This window comes from Pseudorca crassidens, chromosome 5, assembly GCF_039906515.1.
Source record: "Pseudorca crassidens isolate mPseCra1 chromosome 5, mPseCra1.hap1, whole genome shotgun sequence".
NCBI classification, from domain to species: Eukaryota; Metazoa; Chordata; class Mammalia; order Artiodactyla; family Delphinidae; genus Pseudorca; species Pseudorca crassidens.
Genome location: NC_090300.1, coordinates 81,030,451 through 81,055,719, shown reverse-complemented (window position 1 = coordinate 81,055,719; position 25,269 = coordinate 81,030,451). Strand labels below are relative to the sequence as shown.

The 25,269-nt window shown below is 38.6% G+C and overlaps 1 protein-coding gene across 4 annotated transcripts in view; it reads left to right on the top strand.

The window, feature by feature from the left end:
- Positions 1–25,269, top strand: part of SEC22A (SEC22 homolog A, vesicle trafficking protein) — an 81,109-nt gene that overhangs the window by 43,519 nt on the left and 12,321 nt on the right. For 2 of the 4 annotated variants that reach the window (XM_067738687.1, XM_067738688.1), the window contains 2 exons: positions 2,726–2,841; positions 15,640–15,705. In XM_067738687.1, the coding sequence (XP_067594788.1) occupies positions 2,726–2,841; positions 15,640–15,705 (182 nt within the window). Of the gene's footprint in view, positions 1–2,725; positions 2,868–15,639; positions 15,706–25,269 lie in introns of all 4 variants that reach the window. The other 2 variants (XM_067738690.1, XM_067738689.1) reach the window with 2 other exon arrangements.

Here is a 25,269-nt window from a genome sequence, read left to right as displayed (position 1 = left end):
GGAGTTTTTTCTTAGTAAGCATTCCCACAGGTCTTAGGGAGGGGGTAGGGTGGGAGTGGGGGAATCTCCACTTGAGAATTTCCTTTCTCACGGTGATTTGGCACTTCTCCAGCCTATCCTTCAGCATAATGTGTGCCTTGTCCTTGTTAAAGGAGGCTTGTCATTTGCTTTCATGTCTTTAAAAATATTTCTGGTCATTTGAAATAATTAATTTATAAATGGTATACTATCATTATAAAGAGAGTGCTCCAAGGGCAAGAGGCAAGTGTTAGCAACTGAGTAAATATTTAATTTGTATAGACGTATTATTTATTTCTTCCATAGGTATTGATCAACACATTAAAATGGTAATATTTTTCTGTTCAAGAATGGCCGTTCCTTACTTGACCACAAAAGGCTATGGTTCTTCAAATGTAAAATAGATAGCTAGTGGGAAGCAGCCGCATAGCACAGGGAGATCAGCTCCGTGCTTTCTGACCACCTAGAGAGGTGGGATAGGGAGGGTGGGAGGGAGGGAGATGCAAGAGGGAAGAGATACGGGGACATATGTATATGTATAACTGATTCACTTTGTTATAGAGCAGAAACTGACACACCATTGTAAAGCAATTATACTCTAATAAAGATGTTAAAAAACAAAAAACAACAAAAATTGTAATTATGTGACATGATAGAGGTGTTAGCTAACACTATGATGGTCATATTGTAATATACAAATGTATCAAATCAACACATCATACACCTTAAACTACACAGTGTTATATGTTATTCATATCTCAGTTTTTGGTATGAAAAAATTTTTGATTGAAACTTTATTGCAGCTTTATTGTAATAGTGTTTTACATCTTGATGTATATCTGTTCAGTTTTTTGTCTGTTTCTATGTATGCATGTATGTGTGTTTATATACATATAAAAGTGACATTATACCATACACACAAATATATATACTATAAATAAGTATGTTTCTTAAAAAAACTCATGATAACTGCATTAATTGTAATGAAAATGTAAATTAAAACTATGGTTAACTTCCAAGTTATATTAAAAAGAATGATAAGGATGGAGTGCTATCTGAATTCTCATTAAAAAATTTTATTTCAAAAACCTATGGTTCTTGGGCTTCCCTGGTGGCGCAGTGGTTGAGAGTCCGCCTGCCGATGCAGGGGACACGGGTTCGTGCCCTGGTCCGGGAAGATCCCACATGCCGCGGAGTGGCTGGGCCCGTGAGCCATGGCCGCTGAGCCTGCACGTCCGGAGCCTGTGCTCCACAACGGGGGAGGCCACAACAGTGAGAGGCCTGCGTACAGCAAAAAAAAAACAAAAAAAAACCTATGGTTCTTAATTACAGTACAGAATATTGTTTGTTTTTTTTGTAAGGTAAACTTGCTTTGTATACTTCAGAAATATTATTTCTATAATCTATTTAGTTATCAGGTGTCTTTATGCTTGAGGCCCTTGTTAAGGATCTCTTTTTTACTTAGAGCCCAGTTCCCCCTTACTACTCAGAGGGAGTGGGGAAGCATGGAGGGAGGGATGTAAAACATGACTAATTGATAGACCAGCTGGATAGATTTTCAAATTGCGAGATTTTTTTCTGTAGTGATAGAAAATTTGGTATCAGTACTTTACAAAGGCATTTAGTTTTTTGTTTTCATATTAAAATCTCAAGGAAATTGATTAGGAGACCAAGCAGTCAGCTCGGGCACAGAAGAAATTTAAGAAAACTCATCCTGTATTAGGTGGATTTTCTGCTGAACCTGGGGAATAAATACTTTTTTGCGACATGTGGGTTTTCGTGTTTTTATGAATTGTTTAGGGAAGCTTTTCTGCTGTAATGGCTGAATATAAGTTGCAAAGATTTAAGCCCTTCCTTATATTAATGTTCCACCTCATTAACTTCATTGTTAGGGCTTTTACACTTCAGTGATTTAAATAAAATGATCTAAATGTAGTTCTGCTGTCCTCTCTTTCTCCCTTTTGAGGTCTAGATGATTATGTATTTAGTTTTGTGTTTTCATTTAGACTCTATAGTTAATTCTGTTAACCGCAAGATGATGAAGGGAAGCTATTGTATATCTAAATATCTTGTGCTGCAACTTCTTCAACTGTTGTTTTAGCTTTTTTACTTTCAAGTGGTCGTCAGAGACCAGGAACCTCATAACTATAAGAATCCATTCTACTGTAGAGTTCAGATCGGTGATTATAGATGAGCTTTCACATATATCCTGTGGTATTTATAGAGCTGGAACCCAAATAAGGAAGAGCTTTGCTTAAAAGCAAGCTATGATTGTCCTTAAAAATGTTTTCTAAGCATTTTCAGAAAAAGTAGGAATTATAGTGAATTTCTGAGCAGACTCACCTTTGCAGATATTTGCAGCTACTTGTAAATGGTAGACATATTTAGGCATAAGGGTTTTTCCTATATGATTTACTGCCAGATATGAGGACACCTTAGCACTGTATACCCCAAATGCAAATTAGGTGTCTTTGTTAAAAGTGTAGAGAAAAAGAAGTTAATTTGAGTTCAGGGGAATTAAGCTGTCATGTCAGACATTTTGCATTTTAAAAAATATTTAATTTCTAAGGTGCATTATTAAATAATTTTATGAAGATTCATCAGTATTTGACCCCTTTAAATTGAGCAGTGAATTTCATTTTACATACGTGTAGGTATTGACGTGAGATATTGATGTTTATTCCTAATCATTTCTTTTATTTTCCAGCTCACCAGCGACTGGAACCAGCAACTCTGTCAGGGATTGTGGCATTTATCCTTAGTCTTTTATGCGCAGCTCTGAATTTAATTCGAGGCTTTCATGCCATAGAAAGTCTCCTGCAGGTACTGTGCTATTTTTGCAATTTCAGGTGACTATGCCTTTTGATTCTACTTGTTACACAATTGATTTAAATTGATTTGGGTATTAGTACAACTTACAATGCATGCTCAGATTTTGTATTCTTTATACCTACTCTAGTTTCCCCTTCCTCTAAAAACACTGATTTCTAGTTGACTTCTTTGACCTAATTAACACATATTTATTTATTATCTACTCTCCCAGGAGGTACTGTTTAGAGGTATTCTGGGGACACCAAGATACACGTGACAAGGGCCCTGCAGTCTCAGACCCTAGAGTTAAATTGGGGAGGCAAAGAAGTCCACAAACAAATGTCAAGTACAGAAAGTTTGGAAGAGGAGTGGTCAGTGTGAGTCAGGATAGAAGAAAGCTCTGTGGTGAGGGAAACTCTGGGAGGGGTGAGCGGGACCTAGAAGGATCTGAGTGGACAGAGAGGAGTAGAAGAAAGAAGAGGGCATTCATGGGCAGGTTTTTGTCCTACCGCTGGGTATTCCTACCTAGTTATCTGCTCCTTTTCCTTTTTGACTGGTGGCTGCCTGTGAAATGACTAATTTCTTGAGATATTGCCAACTATTTTGTTTTCCAGAGAGTAACGCTATCAGAGTATACTTTTTCTCCTATTCTTTTTGTAAGCTTTTGAAACTCCCTTTCTTAAAGTTAAGCACATCTCAGCCAGCCTTTCCGTGTTTCTACTCACTTTCCCTGAAGATTTTTTTGACACTCCCATGTTGTAAATTAGTTCTCTTTTTTTGGCCAGTATTAAGCCAAGAATATCATTTGTAAAAACCCAATCAAGACACCTTCTATTCTGTTTTTAAATAGCTGTTAGTTTGGGGGAATACTCAAGAGAGTGCCATTTTGAGTGCCCTCTGAACGTCCTCAGCCATATGAAGCCAATAGCAGAGGACATCACAGGTTCCAGGCAGCTGAGTTTTGCCTGCAGGGGGTTGGGGGTCTTTTCATGACTTCCGAATTCCTCTCCCGAACATCCTGGGCATGCAGGTAAAGCCCCTCTTCCCTTTCAGGCACAGGACAGCTGGCTATTGTCTCTTGTCATTCCTGCCTCTGTTCCTTAGCCAGTTAGCTTTATTCCAGCAGGATTTCAATTTCGAGCTAAACAACCTGCCAAAAAGAAACAAAGGCAATTTGGAGACTGCTGACTGAAAATACTAATAAATAAGATCCTCTCTTGCCTTTTTTTTTTTTTAACTTGATGTAGTGGAAAGAACAGTAGCATAGGAGTGTGAAGAGTTGATTTTTGTTTGTGGAAGAGAGAGCAAGAGAGAGGGTTGGCTCCAGCTGAGCTACTGATTAGCTCGGTGACCTTGAGTAGCTCACCTTACTTTCTGGTCCTCAGTTTTATTGCTTATAAAATGAAGGAGAAAGGTGGATTTGATGAGTATTTCTCTAAGAATAGGACACATTTACACCTGGTTACACAATAGATGACTTTAGGTGGTAGAGAGAGAAACATTTTTAATTTTAAGAGTTATGTATTTAATGTATATTAATGTATAGTGTCTGTGTTTGGTAAGGGATACTAGTTTCTATTAATGGTAGAGATATGAAAATTTCCTTTTAAAAGAAATTAATTTTAATAAAAGTCACCTTTATGACATATCTTAATAAATAATGGTATAATTAGTATTTAGAGTTCCAAAATTATGAAGGTGGTTCTGTGAGGTTAAAATTTCATTGTTAAAATAATTCTCTGGTTGTTTGAAATTGGCAAACTAATAAAGGGAGGGAGCAGGCCTGGGTAGAGGAAAGGAGAGCTTTACCATCCCTGACTTAGAAGACAGTACATAAGTTGCAGAACCTGGGGTTTAGTCTGTATGATTTTTAAGTTAAAATTCAGGCAAGGCTGTCATATCTCACAGTTTTTTCAGGCACTCATATCCTATCCTTCCTCTTCCTGGATTCCTGATTCTTTCCTCTGATTCACAACTTCAAAACTAAGCAAGTAGTATAGAACGGATGAACAACAAGTTCCTACTGTATAGAACAGGGAACTATATTCAATATCCTGTGATAAACCATAGTGGAAAATAATATTTTTAAAATATATGTATATGTATATCTGAATCACTTAGCTGTAAGCAGAATATATGTATATGTATATCTGAATAATATTTTTAAAGTATATGTATATGTATATCTGAATCACTTAGCTGTACAGCAGAAATTAATGCAACATTGTAAATCAACTATACTTCAGTAAAATAAATTTTTTAAAAAACTAAGCAAGTAGTATAAACTACAGCTTTTCATGGCTTTTGAGCTGTTATCCCCGACTAATGCCTGCCTTGATTCCTAAGTGTTTCATGTTCTCCCTCTGATCAGTAATGTCTTTGCATCATCACAGTTGAGGTTTTCAGAAGAATAGTAATATGATTAAACTACTGCTTATGTGTAACTGACTGATAGCTCTGAGACTTCTCAGCCTACTTATATTTTAAAAAGACAACATTACAAACGAGTATCTCTCATGAACATAGAAGCAGAAGCCCTCAACAAAATATTAGCACATTGAATCCAACAATGTATTAAAAGTATTATACACTACAACCAAGTGGGTTTTATTCCAGTTTTGCAAGGCTGATTCAACATTTGAAAATCAGTTAATACAATCTATCACATCAACAGCTAAAGAAGAAAAATCATATGGTCATATCATGCTTTTTTGTCAGAAAAAGCATTGGGGGGCTTCCCTGGTGGCGCAGTGGTTAAGTATCCGCCTGCCAATGCAGGGGACACGGGTTCGGGCCTTGGTCTGGGAGGATTTCCACATGCCGCAGAGCAACTAAGTCCATGCACCACAACTACTGAGCCTGTGCTCTGGAGTCCGCATGCTACAGCTACTGAGGCCCGCGCTCCTGGAGCCCGTGCTCCGCAGCAAGAGAGGCTGCCGCAGTGAGAGAGGCCTGCGCACCGCAGCGAGGAGTGGCCCCTGCTCGCTGCAATTGGAGAAGGCCCGCGCGCAGCAACGAAGACCCAATGCAGCCCAAAATAAATAAATTAAATAAAATAAATTAACAAAAAGAAAAGGCATTTGACAAAATCATGATAAAACTCACAGCAAACTAGGAATAAAGGGGAACTTCCTTAACTTGATAAGGAATATCTACAGAAACCCTACAGCTAACATCATGAATGATGAGAAAGTACATGTTGTCTTCCTAAGATCGGGAACAAGACAAGGATGTCCCCTATCATCACTCCTATTCAACATTGGAAGACCTAGTGAATGCAATAAGACAAAGAAAACAAAAAGTATACAGTTTGGGAAGGAGGAAATACAGCTGCCTTTATTCATAGATGGCATGATTATTTATATAGAAAATCCCAAAGAATCAACAAACTCCTAGAACTAATAAGTGATTGTAGCAAGGCCACAGGATCCAAAGTTAATGCATAAATGTCAATTGCTTTCTTATATATCAGCAAGGAACAATTGAAATTTGAAATTAAAATTACAATTCCATTTATATTGGCACCCCCCCAAATGAGACACTTAAGAATAAATCTAGCAAAATACATAGAAGATCTATATGGGGAAACCATAAAACTCTGATAAAAGAAGTAAAAGAAGGGCTACCATGTTCATGGATAGGAAAACTCAAAATTGTTAGGATGTTGGTTCTTCTCAACTTGATCTGTAGATTCAACACAATCCCAATCAAAATCCCAGCAATTTATTTTGTAGATATTGGCAAAGTGATTTTAAAGTTTATATGGAAAGGCAGAAGGCCCAGAATAACCAACACAATACTGAAGAAAACAAAGAGAACTGATGCTATCCAATCTCAAGAATTACTGTTAAGCTATAATTAAGACAGTGTGCTACTGTCAAAAGGACAGACAAATAATTTAGTCAATGGAACAGAATAGAGAGCCTAGAAATAGACCCACACAAATGTAATCAACTGATCTTTGACAAAGCAACTAAAGCAATTCAGTGGAGAAAATTTTCTTTTCAATGAATGGTGCTGGACAGCTGCACATCCACGTGCAAAAAAAAAAAAAAGCTAGACACAGATCTTACACCTTGGACAAAAAAGTTCACTCAAAATGGATCACAGACCTAAATATAAAACAAAACTATAAAACTTATAAAAGGTAACAGGAGAAAACCTAGGTGACCATGGGTGTGGTGATGAATTTTTAGATCAATAACAAAAGCATGATCCATGAGAGAAAAAATTGGTAAGTTGGACTCAATTTTAAAACTGCAAAGGACATTTTTAAAGGAATGAAAAAGATAAGCCATAAGCTAGAAGAAAGCATTAAAATATTTGCCAAACACATCTGACAAGGGCTTGTATCTAAAATATACAAAGAACTCTAAAACTGAAGAAAGCAAACAACCCAATTAAAAAATGGGCTAAAGAACTGAACAGACACCTTAACAAAGTAGATATACAAGAGGCAAATAAGCATATACAAAGATGCTCAACATCATATGTCATTAAGAAAATGAACATTGAAACAGCAGTAACACACCACTAAACATCTATTAGAATGGCAAAATCCAAAAAACTGACAATACCAAATGCTGATGAGGAAATGGAACAGTAGGAACTCTCACTCATTGCTGATGGGAAATCAAAATGGTACAGTCACTTTGGAAGACAGTTTGGCTGTTTCACACAAAGCTGAACATAGACTTATCGTATGATCTAGCAGTCATGCTTCTAGGTATTATATACCCAAATGAGTAGAAAACTTACATCCACACAAAAACTTGTGCATGAATGTTTGTATCAGCTTTATTTGTAATTTCAAAAAGCTGGATGCAATTAAGATGCCTTTCAAAAGGTGAATGGATAGGGACTTCCCTGATGGTCCAGTGGTTAAGACTCTGTGCTTCCAATGTAGGGGGCATGGGTTCAATCCCTGGTCGGGGAACTAAGGCCCCACATGCCGTGTGGCATGGCCAAAAGAAAAAAAAAAGCAGAATACACCCAAATAAATCCATCATTAAAAAAAAACAAGTGAATGGATAAACAAACTTCAGCAATCCATACAATGGAATATTATTCAGTAATATATAAAAAGAAGTGAGCTATCAAGCCAGAAAAAGACATGGCTAAACCTTAAGTTCATATTGCTTAATGAAAGAAGCCAGTTTGAAAAAACTATATACTATATGATTCCAACTGTATGACATTTTGAAAAAGGCAAAACTCTAAAGACAGTAAATGAAAAGATTTGGAGGGAGAGAGGAAGGGATAAATAGTAGGAGCATGAGATTTTTAGGGCAGTGAATCTGTTCTGTACGTTACTGTAATAGTGGTTATGTCATTATGCATTTGTCACAACCGATAGAATGTACAACACAAAGAGTGGGCCCTAATGTAAACCATGGACTTTAATAATAGTATGTCACTATTGGCTCATCGGTTGTACCCCCTTAATGCAAGATGTTAATGATAGAGGAAACTGGGTAGGGGAAAAATGGTTATATGGGAACTCTGTACTATCTGCTTCATTTACTGTAAACCTAAAACTGCTCTAAAGATAGCAGTCTATTCACACGTACGTACGTACACACACACACACACACACACACACACACACACATACACACATGCTTCTTGCCTCTGTCTTAGAGTCTACAATTTCTGTAGAAGCTTCAAGGGTTTTTTTGTTTGTTTGTTTTAAATAGTTCCTTAAAACTGTGGTGGTAGGGCGTGAAAGCAGCATGGGGTACATTTTGAATGGGGAAGAGGTTAGAGTGGTCTTTTTCATAGTAAAAGTAGTAGATCATTTATAATTTGGGCACTCTCTGCATGCTTGTATCTTTGAAGATGTGTCTTTCTGATGGTTGATACGGAATTCTTTCTTTTTCACTGTCGTCCTAGACTAAATTCACCCCAACAGCACTGCTTTCTCACTTGACCCAGGGAACTGTAAATTGGTCCATATGGGATTTTTAGCTATCTGGGAACTAGGGACACCTGGTTATTCTGTTCTCTTAGCATTGTTTTAATTCTTTGTTCTGCCATAACCCACATACACTCATCAACTCATCAACAGTTGAGGTTCCTAAAACAGTGATGCTTTAAGAGAGCAGTGAGGAAACGAGTGCAAAGTTGGGGGAATGTAGTCCACAGGTACTTTGTCACTCATAGGTAGTTTTAAGGTATTTTCCAGCAAATTCTGATCCTCTCACCTAAATGAGAAATACTGCTTTTGGAAATTCACTGGACCAAAAGTAGAGATCCCATTGTTCCAGTTATTGGGGATTTTACATCTGCATAGAGATAATGTTCTGGTAAGTGACTGGTGCTTGGAGATATGTTTCCTTGTCTTTATGAGAATAATGAGGGAGTACTATGTAGTGTTGGATTCCGTGTCCTAAAAGATGGAATGGACCATAGGCAGACAAATGGAGATGAATGTCAGAATGCAGAGGGCACTGTGATAAACTTAGACCTCTTAGCAGGATAGGATTAGGGGTGCAAGCTAGATTAATTTCAGTGAGTACATCCTTTATAGCTTGAATTAACCTGAAAAAAAAAATACACAAAATTAGGGGCCTGAGTTCTCTCCCTTTTAATTTTCCCGCATTAGCACCTATTTTATCATTGTTCATGACTTGTACTGATTAAAAGGTCCTTTTTATTCTCACTAAAGACATTGAACTTAAGACATACTCTTAGCCTTCTCTCTGGTTCATCATTTTACTTTGTGTTAGGAATAATCTCTACTTTAGCTGAAAGTGTGTAGTGTATTTCCTGAGTGTGAGCAATATATCAATATTAATTTAAAGTTTGCTTTCTTGGGGCTTCCCTGGTGGAGCAGTGGTTGAGAGTCCACCTGCCGATGCAGGGGACGCGGGTTCGTGCCCCAGTCCGGGAAGATCCCACATGCCGCGAAGCGGCTGGGCCCGTGAGCCATGGCCGCTGAGCCTGCGCGTCCGGAGCCTGTGCTCCGCAACGGGAGAGGCCACAGCAGTGAGAGGCCCGCGTACCGCAAAAAAAAAAAAAAAAAAAAAATTAAAGTTTGCTTTCTTAAGGCTGTGAATTCTAAATACTCTTCTTGAATGCTAAAAATGATTGCCACGTGTAGCTTGGTGCCTGAGGCATGTTTAAATTTCAGAACCCACATGAACCAACATACCTGTATAACGCTGGTTGAAGATTCAGCACAAGTTTGTTTCTTCTAGATTAATAACTGCCTCTTAGGGTGATAAGGAGGGATTTATTAAAATGTGTAGTACTGAAGTTTTTCTTTGGTATCTTGAGTTCAGACTGAGGAGGTTTAGGATGAATACAGTTTTTTTTTATTAAGTTGGTGAATTTGATTTGGTGTTCACAGTAATGTGTAAATTAGATTATTTTCACTCATTTCCATACTTTGTTCTGAGTTTAGAGATGTTAATAAGTTTATTGTGAATTGACACCTCACAAATGTATGAGCTTTTATCACATTGGGTTTATTTTTCCTGTGTTCCTTTAAGGATCAGCCTTGAAGCAATGATCTTAATTAAGCTGATGCCAGCCTAGAAGTAATTCACACATGGTACATTAGGAAAAAATACGAGTATTCTGATACAGCAGTAGAAATGCTGACCTGGAAGTCAGAATACCTGGATCCCCTCTGCCAGTTAACTAACTTTGTGACCTTGGATTGGTTATTTTACCTTCTTGGAGCTCATTTTCCTATTCTGCAAGAGGAAAGTTTTAGACTACATAGGCTCAAGGACCACTTCAGTACTAAGGTGCTAACTCTCTGATTCTAAAATTGTTTGTAATGGATACTACAACAAAAAGTAATCAACTTGCTTTTATTCCTTGAGTTCTTTATTTCCAGTAGATTTGTTACTACCTTTTAAAGAAATTACATACCTATTAAAGCTCACTGGAAGTTTGGATTTATTTAGTAGCGTAATATCTATGCTAAGATGCATTGCTTGCTTTCTTCTAAAAAAATAAACGTATTTTTCCTGAGTTCTATGCTCATTGTTAAAGAATTGGGGGAAAATGTATAAAGAAGAAAAGAAAAATCCCAAATTTTCTTATTTTATTAATATATACCATATATATACATATCATATCCATTATGTAACTTTGTGTCCTTTTTTTCACCTAAGATTAAAAAGTGAATTTTTCCCAATTATTACAAACATTTAAATAGTATCATTCTAATACATTTGTATGGCTATTATATGAAGCTTCTGCTTACCTCTTTATCATCACCTTAAAAAAAAATTCTTTCCCTTTATTTGTTATTTTTCAAGCAATGTTGGTAATCTAGTATCCTCTGAAGGTGAATGTGATTTTTAACAATTTGAACTCCTTACCTTAGCCCTTCCTTCCCCACCCCACCTTTATCCCTTCTCGTGTCGACCCTGCACCCACCCCACTCCCACTTCTGTCCATTCTCTAAATCTCTGCCCCATGTTTCCTCAACCTCTAGCTATTCATCTGTTTTTCATCTGCTTCCTCTCTACTGGCTCTGTTCTCTCAGCTCATAAATATGTTATAGCCTGCTGATCTTTAAAAAACGAACAAAAAACCCTAAAAAAAACCTCTCGATGCATGTTCCCTTCTAATATTTTGAAAGCATAGACTATGCCTGTTGCCCCCGTTCCCTTACCTCTGTTCTCTTAGTTTACTGTGATCTCTTTCCGCCCTCATAATTCTTTCAAACATCGACCATTAAGTTCACCAGTGTCTTTCTGGTTGCCAAATATTGCAGCCACTCTTGAGGCCTTGTTTGATGTTTCCTCTCTGTCTCATCTCACACACTGTTCAGTTCTTCCTTTTGAAAATAACTCATTGTTTAAATTCAAAAATAATGTTTATTTTAGAAAACTTAGAAGCAAGTGAAACAGATCACTATTAATAGTTTGATGTGTTACTTTACTCTTCTTGACATTATCTCATTCCTTCAGTTCTGTGAAACAATTTTCTCCTGTTGTATTTTTTTCCTATCTCTTCTTGTTCCTCAGTTTATTTGGTAAACTTTCTTCCTCCACCTCTCCTTTAAATAGTAGCGTTTGTGTCATGTCATGGGCTTTATATTCTTCTAACTATACCTTCTCTTTGGATATTTTCATAACTTAAAGAGTTAATACATGTATATCCACAAATATCCACAGTCACGCATACACACAATAATATGTGTAGATGGTAAATTTCAAAGCCTTTAATTTTCACAGTAAGTAATTCTCTTCCCATTTCTGCTCCCCACAGTCAACCACTGCTGTATCCTTCTAGAGCGATTATGTGCCTATGCTAATACATATGTATTTCTATATTTACTTATATAATTATTCTTTTAAAATTATTCCTTTATAAATGGCAGTATACTTACTGTTCATAGTGATTTGCATCTTTTTTTTTGACCTGACAATGTGTAGATCATTTCATAGCAGTATATAGAGATTCTTTTTAGTGACTGCATAGCATTTTTATTTTCATTTGTATCCCTGTTTTCCCCCACCACACAACATTTTATTTTGAAAGAATTTAAACCTACAGAAAGTTTTTTAAAAAACAATACAATTAACATCTACCTGTATACATACCTACCTTTCTTTCTTCTTTTATCTCTTTATTTTCTTTTTTTTCTGAATCATTGGAAAGTAAAATTGTAGGTGTTATGACATTTTATTCCAAAATTATTCAATATGTCTGTCTTAAGGACTAGGACATTCTCCTTCATAATCACAATACCATTCTTACACCAAAGACATTGAAGATCAGTGCAGTATTAGCTAATATAAAATCTATATTCAAATTTCACAATTCAAAATTGACCCCGAATGTCCTTTATATATACTTTTTTCTCTCTCCAGTCTATCAGCCAATCAAGAATTAAGCTTTGCATTCTGTTGTCATAGTCCTTTATTTCATTTAACTACTATTTAAATATATGACAACTAAACTAGAGCTCTAGGTTAAACTGTTCCCTGAAGCTGACTTAAATGTCTACTAAACATAATTATTTGGATATGTCACTAGCAACTCCAGAATACCTTGTCCAAAATGAACTCAAGTTTTTTCTGCTTCAGACCTACTTTTCCTCCTATATCCCCAACTTGGTGAATGGTATCATTTAAATGTTGCCTGAATAGGAAACCTTGGAGTCATCCTAGCCTCTTCCTTCTTGAAACTGCACAAGCTACTCCCTTTGCCTGGAATTCTCTTCCTACCTTGTCTACTAGTCCATCCTTCAAAATGCAAATTAAGCTTTATTTTCTGTGCCAAACCTTCCCTGATCCTTTTTTTCTCCAGGTAGAATTAAATGTGTCTCCAGTAGGCTCCCGTAGTACCCTCTACACACTCCTATCCCATCAGTTACCACTTCAGGTGGGAATTGTTGCTCTTTGTATCTGCCTTCCTGTTTAGAGTTGAGCTTCTTGAGTTGGTGTTGACTTGTTTTCTGTCCTTGGTCTAGTAACACAGTACTTGGCCCATAAGTGTTCAATGAATGACTATTTATTGAATGGAAAAATGTGTTTATAGATATTCTCTTTAGCAAGGGGAAATAAAGATTTTTCAAAGCTGAACTCAATTTGGCATGCATTTGTTGAATTCCTACTATGTGCACAGTTTCATGCAAGTAGTAAGATTTAGTTTCTGCCCTGAAGGAAGGTTAGGATCTCATTGAGAAGACAAGGCCAGTATATTAGAGATTTAAACAATATTGAAAGGTAATCCTAATTATCTGATGAATGATGCAGACAGTAACCTCTGGGAAAGAGAAGTTAGAGAATGTTTTTGAATACTTACTGTGTGTCAGTTACTGTTCTATATTTTTGCCAATGTTATTTCATTGAATCTCTACTTTTATTTTCAAAAAAGGGAATTGAAGTTAAATAAATAGTCCATGATCATACAGCTAATAAGTAAAGATTTGAACCCAGCTCTGATTGTCCAGAAACATGCTTTTAAGTGTTCCAAAGGCAATTAAGAGTGTTATAAAGTGATAGTGTAAATTTAAGGAAAATACAGTATTCAGTTGTAAGACAGTAATTAAATTATTATATAGTCCCACAATTAAAGGTTATGTAATTATTACAAATTAAGTAGTTGAGAAATATTTAGTATCTTGAGAACATGTTTATGATATAGTGTGAAGTACTAGAAAGCAGTATGTAAAAGTATGATTCCATTTTTTTAACGTACATATATTTTTGTACAGAAAGGATTGGAAGGAAGTACCTAAATGGTTAATAGTAATTCTCCCAAAGTTGTAATATTATGGACTATACGAGTTTCTTCTTTGTAACATTCTGTTTCAGATTCTCTACAATGAACATGAACTTTTATAATCAAAAAAGATCATTTAATGGCTGAAGAAAAAACAATCAAGCAGAACTTACTTAAAAGTCTTAGAATTATTAAAGTAGAAGGGTTTTGTGTTGACCTTCCCTGCCTCTGGGATTGAACTGGCCTAACCATCCCAGACAGATTAATGGTTTCTATTTTAAGATCCTCTCACTAGGATAAGCCCCTCTCCCTCTGCCTTACAGGCACTTCTGTTGTCCAATAGCAAATGGAAAAGCAATTTTCTCTTTATATTATTTCCTGAAGACATGGTCGTGAGAGACACTCCCATGTCTTCTGGAAATTTTTATTGTATAAAGAGATTTTTTTCTAAAATAAGGGCCAAATTTAATGTTTCTACCTAGAAGAAAGAAATTTGATGCTCCTGCCTGGGCTTTATGTTCTACTTCATAAAAACATTGAAAGAAATGATAAATATAGATATTTAAGAGGAATCAGAAAGGAATAGAAAAAAAGGGTTTGTTACATGTCTCTATTAGTTTTCTTTTAAAAGAAATATTCTATGAATAATCTGTCTCTGTTTTTCCTCTGGGTGGTTTTTTTTCTAGCATAGCATGTACGACTGAATTTCCTCATTGGGATTTAGCACACTCTAGTGGACAGTAGCTTTTCAGTTCGGGTTGTCTTTTTTTTTTTTTTTTTTAAATCATGCCAGAGACTTTATTGGACAGTTCAGTAATGTGCTTACTAGATGGTGAAGTTTGTCAATATTTATTTGAGCCAAATAGTAATCCTGGAAAGCAGGCTTAACTTTATAGGCCACTGGGGTGTTGTACTTTTTTAAAAAAAATAATTAATTAATTTATTTTTGTCTGTGTTGGGTCTCCGTTGCTGCATGCAGGCTTTCTCTAGCTGTGGCGAGTGGGGACTACTCTTCATTGTGGTGCATGGGCTTCTCATTGCAGTGGCTTCTCTTGTTGCGGAGCATGGGCTGTAGGCACGCGGGCTTCAGTAGTTGTGGCACGTGGGCTCAATAGTTGTGGCTCACAGGCTCTAGAGCGCAGGCTCAGTAGTTGTGGCACATGGGCTTAGTTGCTCCGCAGCATGTGGGATCTTCCTGGACCAGGGATCAAACCCATGTCCCCTGCACTGGCAGGAGGATTCTTAAACCACTGCGCCACCAGGGAAGTCCCTGGGGTGTTGTACATTTTTATTTGGTTTCTTTAGTAGCAAGAAGAGAGGCTTTCTACGTTACATGGAAATTTGTTTCCATTGGCTTTCATCTTCTCTTGGATAAGATATAATTGATGGGGAGGCCCAGACATAGAGGAAGACTGGTAGCCTTCCTCTACCTCACACTCCCTGGTTCTTATAATGTATTTTATGTTTCTATTTCAGGACTCTTGAGAATTTTTATATGCCACTTTTGAAAATTTTGACCATTTGTGTGTAAATGTTGTCATATCCTATCCCAATGGATTGTTTTTGGAAATGGGCTTGCACCAGAAAAAAAAAGTAATTTTTATTTTGTTTTTGCAGAGTGATGGTGAGGATTTTAATTACATTGTTGCGTTTTTCCTTGGAACAGCAGCCTGTCTTTACCAGGTAGGTTCTCTCCGATTTTAAGAAACACTTTCCCATTATTGCTTTTTTCAGGTATCAATTCTAAAAATTTCTTGTGCACTTTAAATAAATAAAAATAATGTCTGAGTTTTTGCCCCTTTTTTAAATTTGAGCCTCTGTTAGCTTTGTGACCCTTTTGAATGGACATAGATCCCAGTGAACTCAGTGTTAGCCCTCTCCTGTGCTGGGGCTTCATTGGCGGCAGGTCCTCAGCCTATGGCAGTAAAGACTATACTTCTAGATATTCTGGTGACTTATTATTCAGCTTCAAAGCTCTGCTTTTACTCCAGGTTGGGATTTTGTACTTTGGGGAAAGTCTTTGAAGAGGGAACGGTAAAAGCAGGATTTTAGGATATTTAATTTAGCACTGATGAGTAGGATGGATTGTCAGAACAGAGAGACTAGAAGCAAGGAAATGAGTTGAGAGGCAGAAGGTAATGAAAGCCTAAGCTAATGGTAACGGCAGTAGGGGTAGGAAAAGGAAGGACGCTGAGAAGGAAGACTCACTAGGACTCAAAGACAGAATAGATCTCAGACTTTAGGAGGGAGGAGGTTTTGTACCTGAGTGATAGGGAGATACGTACTCCCATTTCTAAGAACAGAGGAAGCACAGATGTGTTAGGGAAGGGAGAGGTAACCATGCCAATTACCCAGATTCAAGAATGTCTTTGCTGGGCGTCCCTGGTGGTGCAGTGGTTGAGAGTCCGCCTGCCGATGCAGGGGACACGAGTTCGTGCCCCGGTCCGGGAAGATCCCACATGCCGTGGAGCGGCTGTGCCCGTGAGCCATGGCCACTGAGCCTGCGCGTCCGGAGCTTGTTGCTCCGCAACGGGAGAGGCCACAACAGTGAGAGGCCCGCGTACCGCAAAAAAAAAAAAAAAAAGAATGTCTTTGCTAAAACACGTTAGAGCAAGCAAGGCATTTTGACCTAACTTTTATAAGTGACACATTTCTCTGTCTTGCATAGAAAAACATTAGAAAGATTCAGGACTGCAAATAAAAGGCTACCTAAAACTCGGTAGAAGCCTTTAGGGAAATAAATATGCATATATATATATAAAGTATATGTACACTTTTTTTTTGACCGCGCTGTGCGGCATGCAGGATCTTACTTTCACGACCAGGGATCGAACCCGTGGCCCCTGCATTGGGAGCGCAGAGTCTTAACCACCAGGGAAGTCCCGGGAAATATTTTGAATATATGCATTTGACTTTTATGTAAAGACATATTAGAAATTTCAGTTTCAGTGGCCACATTTAAAAATGTATTTATTTATTTGGCTGCTCCAGGTCTTAGTTGCGGCATGCAGGATCTTTAAAGTTGCAGCATGCTGTCTCTTAGTTGTGGCATGTGGGATCTAGTTCCCTGACCAAGGATCGAACCTGGGCCCCCTGCATTGGGAGCGCAGAGTCTTAACCACTGGGCCGCCGGAGAAGTCCCAGCACCATTTTTTTTTCAATCCCCTAATTTTTCTTAATCATTTATATTAGCTTCAGAAATTTTTCCTGTAAAATTTGGCAGATTGAATTTAATTAATGACATTTCATGCAGGAAATGTGAAAGCTTGTATTCGTTGATGTCACAAGTACTTTAATTTTATGAAATATTCTTATGTAGATTTTCTACTTTAATCTCTACAGTCCTATCACACAGGGTATATATCCTCATTTTTGAAAAGGAAAAATCTGAGACAGTTTCAGTACTATCCTGAGGTCACATAGCCAGTAAGTGGTAGCGTCAGAACTCTGAGTCTTCTGATTTTCAGTGTCATATTCATTCCACTATATCATGCTGTCTCTAAGCAAAATTCCTATATTTACATGATTTTTATAATGCTATAAAGTTATAATTTAATAACTTTTATAGGCATTATTTCATATGATTCTAAAGCAGTGTGAGGTAAATATTAACTTTAAAATAATTTCCTGAATGATTGTTCTTTTTTTTTTTTTAACATCTTTATTGGGGTATAATTGCTTTACAATGGTGTGTTAGCTTCTGCTTTATAACAAAGCGAATCAGTCATACATAAACATATGTTCCCATATGTCTTCCCTGTTGCGTCTCCCTCCCTCCCACCCTCCCTATCCCACCCCTCCAGGCTGTCACAAAGCACCGAGCCAATATCCCTGTGCCATGCGGCTGCTTCCCACTAGCTATCTACCTTACTACGTTTGTTAGTGTGTATATGCCCATGACTCTCTCTCGCCCTGTCACAGCTCACCCTTCCCCCTCCCCATAACCTCAAGTCCGTTCTCTAGGAGGTCTGCGTCTTTATTCCTGCTTTACCCCTAGGTTCTTCATGACATTTTTTTTCGTAAATTCCATATATATGTGTTAGCATACGGTATTTGTCTTTTTCTTTCTGACTTACTTCACTCTGTATGACAGACTCTAGGTCTATCCACCTCATTACAAATAGCTCAATTTTGTTTCTTTTTATGGCTGAGTAATATTCCATTGTATATATGTGCCACATCTTCTTTATCCATTCATCCGATGATGGGCACTTAGGTTGTATCCATCTCTGGGCTATTGTAAATAGAGCTGCAATGAACATTTTGGTACATGACTCTTTTTGAATTATGGTTTTCTCAGGGTATATGCCCAGTAGTGGGATTGCTGGGTCATATGGTAGTTCTATTTGTAGCTTTTTAAGGAACCTCCATACTGTTCTCCATAGTGGCTGTATCAATTTACATTCCCACCAACAGTGTAAGAGGGTTCCCTTTTCTCCACACCCTCTCCAGCATTTATTGTTTCTAGATTTTTTGATGATGGCCATTCTGACTGGTGTGAGATGATATCTCATTGTAGTTTTGATTTGCATTTCTCTAATGATTAGTGATGTTGAGCATTCTTTCATGTGTTTGTTGGCAGTCTGTATATCTTCTTTGGAGAAATGTCTGTTTAGGTCTTCTGCCCATTTTTGGATTGGGTTGTTTGTTTTTTTGTTATTAAGCTGCATGAGCTGCTTATAAATTTTGTAGATGAATCCTTTGTCAGTTACTTCATTTGCAAATATTTTCTCCCATTCTGAGGGTTGTCTTTTGGTCTTCTTTATGGTTTCCTTTGCTGCGCAAAAGCTTTTAAGTTTCATTAGGTCCCATTTGTTTACTTTTGTTTTTATTTCCATTTCTCTAGGAGGTGGGTCAAAAAGGACCTTGCTGTGATTTATGTCATAGAGTGTTCTGCCTATGTTTTCCTCTAAGAGTTTGATAGTTTCTGGCCTTACATTTAGGTCTTTAATCCATTTTGAGCTTATTTTTGTGTATGGTGTTAGGGAGTGATCTAATCTCATACTTTTACATGTAGCTGTCCAGTTTTCCCAGCACCACTTATTGAATAGGCTGTCCTTTCTCCACTGTACATTTCTGCCCCCTTTGTCAAAGATAAGGTGACCATATGTGCGTGGGTTTATCTCTGGGCTTTCTATCCTGTTCCATTGATCTATCTTTCTGTTTTTGTGCCAGTACCATACTGTCTTGATTACTGTAGCTTTGTAGTATAGTCTGAAGTCAGGGAGCCTGATTCCTCCAGTTCCTTCTTTCTTTCTCAAGATTGCTTTGGCTATTCGGGGTCTTTTGTGTTTCCATACAAATTGCAAAATTTTTTGTTCTAGTTCTGTGAAAAATGCCAGTGGTAGTTTGATAGGGATTGCATTGAATCTATAGATTGCTTTGGGTAGTAGAGTCATTTTCACAATGTTGATTCTTCCAATCCAAGAACATGGTATATCTCTCCATCTATTTGTATCATCTTTAATTTCTTTCATCAGTGTCTTATAATTTTCTGCATACAGATCTTTTGTCTCCTTAGGTAGGTTTATTCCTAGATATTTTATTCTTTTTGTTGCAATGGTAAATGGGAGTGTTTTCTTGATTTCACTTTCAGATTTTTCATCATTAGTATATAGGAATGCCAGAGATTTCTGTGCATTTTGTATCCTGCCACTTTACCAAATTCATTGATTAGCTCTAGTAGTTTTCTGGTAGCATCTTTAGGGTTCTCTATGTATAGGATCATGTCATCTGCAAACAGTGACAGCTTTACTTCTTCTTTTCTGATTTGGATTCCTTTTATTTCCTTTTCTTCTCTGATTGCTGTGGCTAAAACTTCCAAAACTATGTTGAATAAGAGTGGTGAGAGTGGGCAACCTTGTCTTGTTCCTGATCTTAGTGGAAATGCTTTCAGTTTTTCACCATTGAGGATGATGTTTGCTGTGGGCTTGTCATATATGGCCTTTATTATGTTGAGGAAAGTTCCCTCTATGCCTACTTTCTGCAGGGTTTTTATGATAAATGGGTGTTGAATTTTGTCAAAAGCTTTCTCTGCATCTATTGAGATGATCATATGGTTTTTCTCCTTCAGTTTGTTAATATGGTTTATCACATTGATAGATTTGCGTATATTGAAGAATCCTTGCATTCCTGGAATAAATCCCACTTGATCATGGTGTATGATCCTTTTAATGTGCTGTTGGATTCTGTTTGCTAGTATTTTGTTGAGGATTTTTGCATCTATGTTCATCAGTGATATTGGCCTGTAGTTTTCTTTCTTTGTGACATCCTTGTCTGGTTTTGGTATCAAGGTGATGGTGGCCTCGTAGAAGGAGTTTGGGAGTGTTCCTCCCTCTGCTATATTTTGGAATAGTTTGAGAAGGATAGGTGTTAGCTCTTCTCTAAATGTTTGATAGAATTCGCCTGTGAAGCCATCTGGTCCTGGGCTTTTGTTTGTTGGAAGATTTTTAATCACAGTTTCAATTTCAGTGCTTGTGATTGGTCTGTTCATATTTTCTATTTCTTCCTGATTCAGTCTTGGCAGGTTGTGCATTTCTAAGAATTTGTCCATTTCTTCCAGATTGTCCATTTTATTGGCATAGAGTTGCTTGTAGTACTCTCTCATGATCTCTTTTATTTCTGCAGTGTCAGTTGTTACCTCTCCTTTTTCATTTCTAATTCTATTGATTTGAGTCTTCTCCCTTTTTTTCTTGATGAGTCTGGCTAGTGGTTTATCTATTTTGTTTATCTTCTCAAAGAACCAGCTTTTAGTTTTATTGATCTTTGCTATTGTTTCCTTCATTTCTTTTTCATTTATTTCTGATCTGATTTTTATGATTTCTTTCCTTCTGCTAGCTTTGGGTTTTTTTTGTTCTTCTTTCTCTAATTGCTTGAGGTGCAAGGTTAGGTTGTTTATTCGAGATGTTTCCTGCTTCTTAAGGTGGGCTTGTATTGCTATAAACTTCCCCCTTAGAACTGCTTTTGCTGCATCCCACAGGTTTTGGGTCGTTGTGTCTCCATTGTCATTTGTTTCTAGGTATTTTTTGATTTCCTCTTTGATTTCTTCAGTGATCACTTCGTTATTAAGTAGTGTATTGTTTAGCCTCCATGTGTTTGTATTTTTTACAGATCTTTTCCTGTAATTGATATCTAGTCTCATGGCGTTGTGGTCAGAAAAGATACTTGATACAATTTCAATTTTCTTAAATTTACCAAGGCTTGATTTGTGACCCAAGATATGATCTATCCTGGAGAATGTTCCATGAGCACTTGAGAAAAATGTGTATTCTGTTGTTTTTGGATGGAATGTCCTATAAATATCAATTAACTCCATCTCGTTTAATGTATCATTTAAAGCTTGTGTTTCCTTATTTATTTTCATTTTGGATGATCTGTCCATTGGTGAAAGTGGGGTGTTAAAGTCCCCTACTATGAATGTGTTACTGTCGATTTCCCCTTTTATGGTTGTCAGTATTTGCCTTATGTATTGAGGTGCACCTATGTTGGGTGCATAAATATTTACAATTGTTATATCTTCCTCTTGGATCGATCCCTTGATCATTATGTAGTGTCCTTCTTTGTCTCTTCTAATAGTCTTTGTTTTAAAGTCTATTTTGTCTGATATGAGAATTGCTACTCCAGCTTTCTTTTGGTTTCCATTTGCATGAAATACCTTTTTCCATCCCCTTACTTTCAGTCTGTATGTGTCTCTAGGTCTGAAGTGGGTTTCTTGTAGACAGCAAATATATGGGTCTTGTTTTTGTATCCATTCAGCCAATCTGTGTCTTTTGGTGGGAGCATTTAGTCCATTTACATTTAAGGTAATTATCAATATGTGTGTTCCTATTCCCATTTTCTTAATTGTTTTGGGTTCATTATTGTAGGTCCTTTCCTTCTTTTGTGTTTCTTGCCTAGAGAAGTTCCTTTAGCAGTTGTTGTAGAGCTGGTTTGGTGGTGCTGAACTCTCTCAGCTTTTGCTTGTCTGTAAAGGTTTTAATTTCTCCATCAAATCTGAATGAGATCCTTGCTGGGTAGAGTAATCTTGGTTGCAGGTTTTTCTCCTTCAACACTTTCAATATGTCCTGCCACTCCCTTCTGGCTTGCAGAGTTTCTGCTGAAAGATCAGCTGTTAACCTTATGGGGACTCCCTTGTGTGTTATTTGTTGTTTTTCCCTTGCTGCTTTTAATATGTTTTCTTTGTATTTAATTTTTGACAGTTTGATTAATATGTGTCTTGGCGTATTTCTCCTTGGATTTATCCTGTATGGGACTCTCTGTGCTTCCTGGACTTGATTAACTATTTCCTTTCCCATATTAGGGAAGTTTTCAACTATAATCTCTTCAAATATTTTCTCAGTCCCTTTCTTTTTCTCTTCTTCTTCTGGAACCCCTATAATTCGAATGTTGGTGCGTTTAATGTTGTCCCAGAGGTCTCTGAGACTGTCCTCAGTTCTTTTCATTCTTTTTTCTTTATTCTGCTCTGCAGTAGTTATTTCCACTATTTTATCTTCCAGGTCACTTATCCGTTCTTCTGCCTCAGTTATTCTGCTATTGATCCCATCTAGAGTACTTTTAATTTCATTTATTGTGTTGTTCATCGTTGCTTGTTTCATCTTTAGTTCTTCTAGGTCCTTGTTAACTGATTCTTGCAATTTGTCCATTCTGTTGTCCATTCTATCTCCAAGATTTCGGATCAACCTTACTATCATTATTCTGAATTCTTTTTCAGGTAGACTGCCTATTTCCTCTTCATTTGTTAGGTCTGGTGGGTTTTTATCTTGCTCCTTCATCTGCTGTGTGTTTTTCTGTCTTTTCATTTTGCTTATCTTACTGTGTTTGGGGTCTCCTTTTTTGCAGGCTGAAGGTTCGTAGTTCCTGTTGTTTTTTGTGTCTGTCCCCAGTGGCTAAGGTTGGTTCAGTGGGTTGTGTAGGCTTCCTGGTGGAGGGTACTAGTGCCTGTGTTCTGGTGGATGAGGCTGGATCTTGTCTTTCTGGTGGGCAGGTCCACGTCTGGTGGTGTGTTTTGGGGTGTCTGTAGACTTATTATGATTTTGGGCAGCCTCTCTGCTAATGGGTGGGGTTGTGTTCCTGTCTTGCTAGTTGTTTGGCATAGGATGTCCAGCACTGTAGCTTGCTGGTCGTTGAGTGAAGCTGGGTGCTGGTGTTGAGATGGAGATCTCTGGGAGATTTTCGCCATTTGATATTATGTGCAGCTGGGAGGCCTCTTGTGGACCAGTGTCCTGAAGTTGGCTCTCCCACCTCAGAGGCACAGCACTGACTCCTGGCTGCAGCACCAAGAGCCTTTCATCCACAGGGCTCCTTAATTTGGGATGATTCCTTGTCTATTCAGGTATTCCACAGATGCAGGGTATATCAAGTTGATTGTGGAGCTTTAATCCGCTGCTTCTGAGGCTGCTGGGAGAGATTTCCCTTTCTCTTCTTTGTTCTCACAGTTCCCAGGGGCTCAGCTTTGGATTTGGCCCCGCCTGTGGGTGTAGATCCCCGGAGGGCGTCTGTTCTTTGCTCAGACAGGACGGGGTTAAAGGAGCCGCTGATTCGGAGGCTCTGGCTCACCCAGGCCGGGGGGGGGGTGGGGGGTGGGGGGGTGGGTAGGGAGGGTCACGGAGTGCGGGGCGGGCCTGCAGCGGCAGAGGCCAGCGTGACGTTGCAGCCTGAGGTGCGCCGTGCGTTCTCCCGGGGGAGCCGTCCCTGGATCCCGGGACCCTGGCAGTGGCGGGCTGCACAGGCTCCCCGGAAGGGCGTGTGGCTAGTGACCTGTGTTCGCACACAGGCCTCCTGGCGGCGGCAGCAGCGGCCTTAGCGTCCCATGTCCGTCTCTGGGCTCCGCACTCTTAGCCGCGGCTCGCGCCCGTCCCTGGAGCTCTCTCAAGCAGCGTTCTTAATCCCCTCTCCTCGTGCACCAGGAAACAAAGAGGGACGTAAAAGTCTCTTGCCTCCTCGGCAGGTCCAGACCCCTCCCCGGACTCTCTCCCGGCCAGCCGCGGCGCACCAACGCCCTGCAGGCTGTGTTCACGCCACCAACCCCAGTCCTCTCCCGGCGCTCCGACAAAAGCCGGAGCCTCAGCTCCCAGTCCCGCCCGCCCCGGCGGGCGAGGAGACAAGCCTCTCGGCTGGTGAGTGCCGGTCGGCCCGATCCTCTGCTCTGGAATCTGTCCGCTTTGCCCTCCGCACCCCTGTTGCTGTGCTCTCCTCCGCGGCTCCCAAGCTCCCCCACTCCGCCTCCCGAAGTCTCCACCCGCGAAGGGGCTTCCTAGTGTGTGGACACTTTTCCTCCTTCACAGCTCTCTCCCGCTGGTGCAGGACCCGTACCTATCCTTTTGTCTCTGTTTAGTTTTTTCTTTTGCCCTAACCAGGTACGTGGGGGGTTCCTTGCCTTTTGGGAGTTCTGAGGTCTTCTGCCAGCGTTCAGTAGGTGCTCCATAGGAGTTGTTCCACGCATAGATGTATTTCTGGTGTATCTGTGGAGAGGAAGGTGATCTCCGCGTCTTACTCTTCTGCCATCTTCCCGGAAGTCTGATTGTTCTTATAAAATATACTTTTAGCTGTTTTGCCTTAGTGAAATAATTTTAAATTCTAATAATAATGCAAAAATATGTTGAGCTCTTGCTTTGTGCTAAGCTCTTTGCTTTCCTTGTACCATTAAATCCTCAAAGAAAGCCCCACACTAATCCTATTATTATCACCATTTTTCACTGAGCCCCAGACAGTTCTTACAGCCAGTCAGTGACTTGAACCCAGGTGACTCCAGAACCAGTGCTCTTGCCTATAGATAGACACACCTCTGTTACCTTTCTCAGAACACCTAAAAGTAGTTTTTAGAGTTGCCTCATGGTGGAGCAGTGTCACCCAGGTGACCTTTTAACTTGAGAAAAATAAACAAATTCATGCTTTAAAAAAGAAAATCAAAAAACCAATTTCCTTCCTATTGACAGGCATGAAACTGCATGCTTTCCAAATATGCTGAGCAGAGTGATAATAATGTTTTTCCCACAGTAAAAACTAAGTGATTACATTTTACCATATAACATGCTCTATCTCCAATTGTCAGGATATTTTTTCATCTCCGTCGGATCAGACCTCAAAGGCTACTACTACATGGTTTGTTGCCTTTTCCTCCAGGCCATGGGTACTTAGGGAATCACAGCGTTCAGCCAGATAGAGATAATCTTGATATGGAGCCTTTAAAATAGGAAATCAGGGAATTCCCTGGTGGTCCAGTGGTTAGGACTCCACGCTTCCACTGCA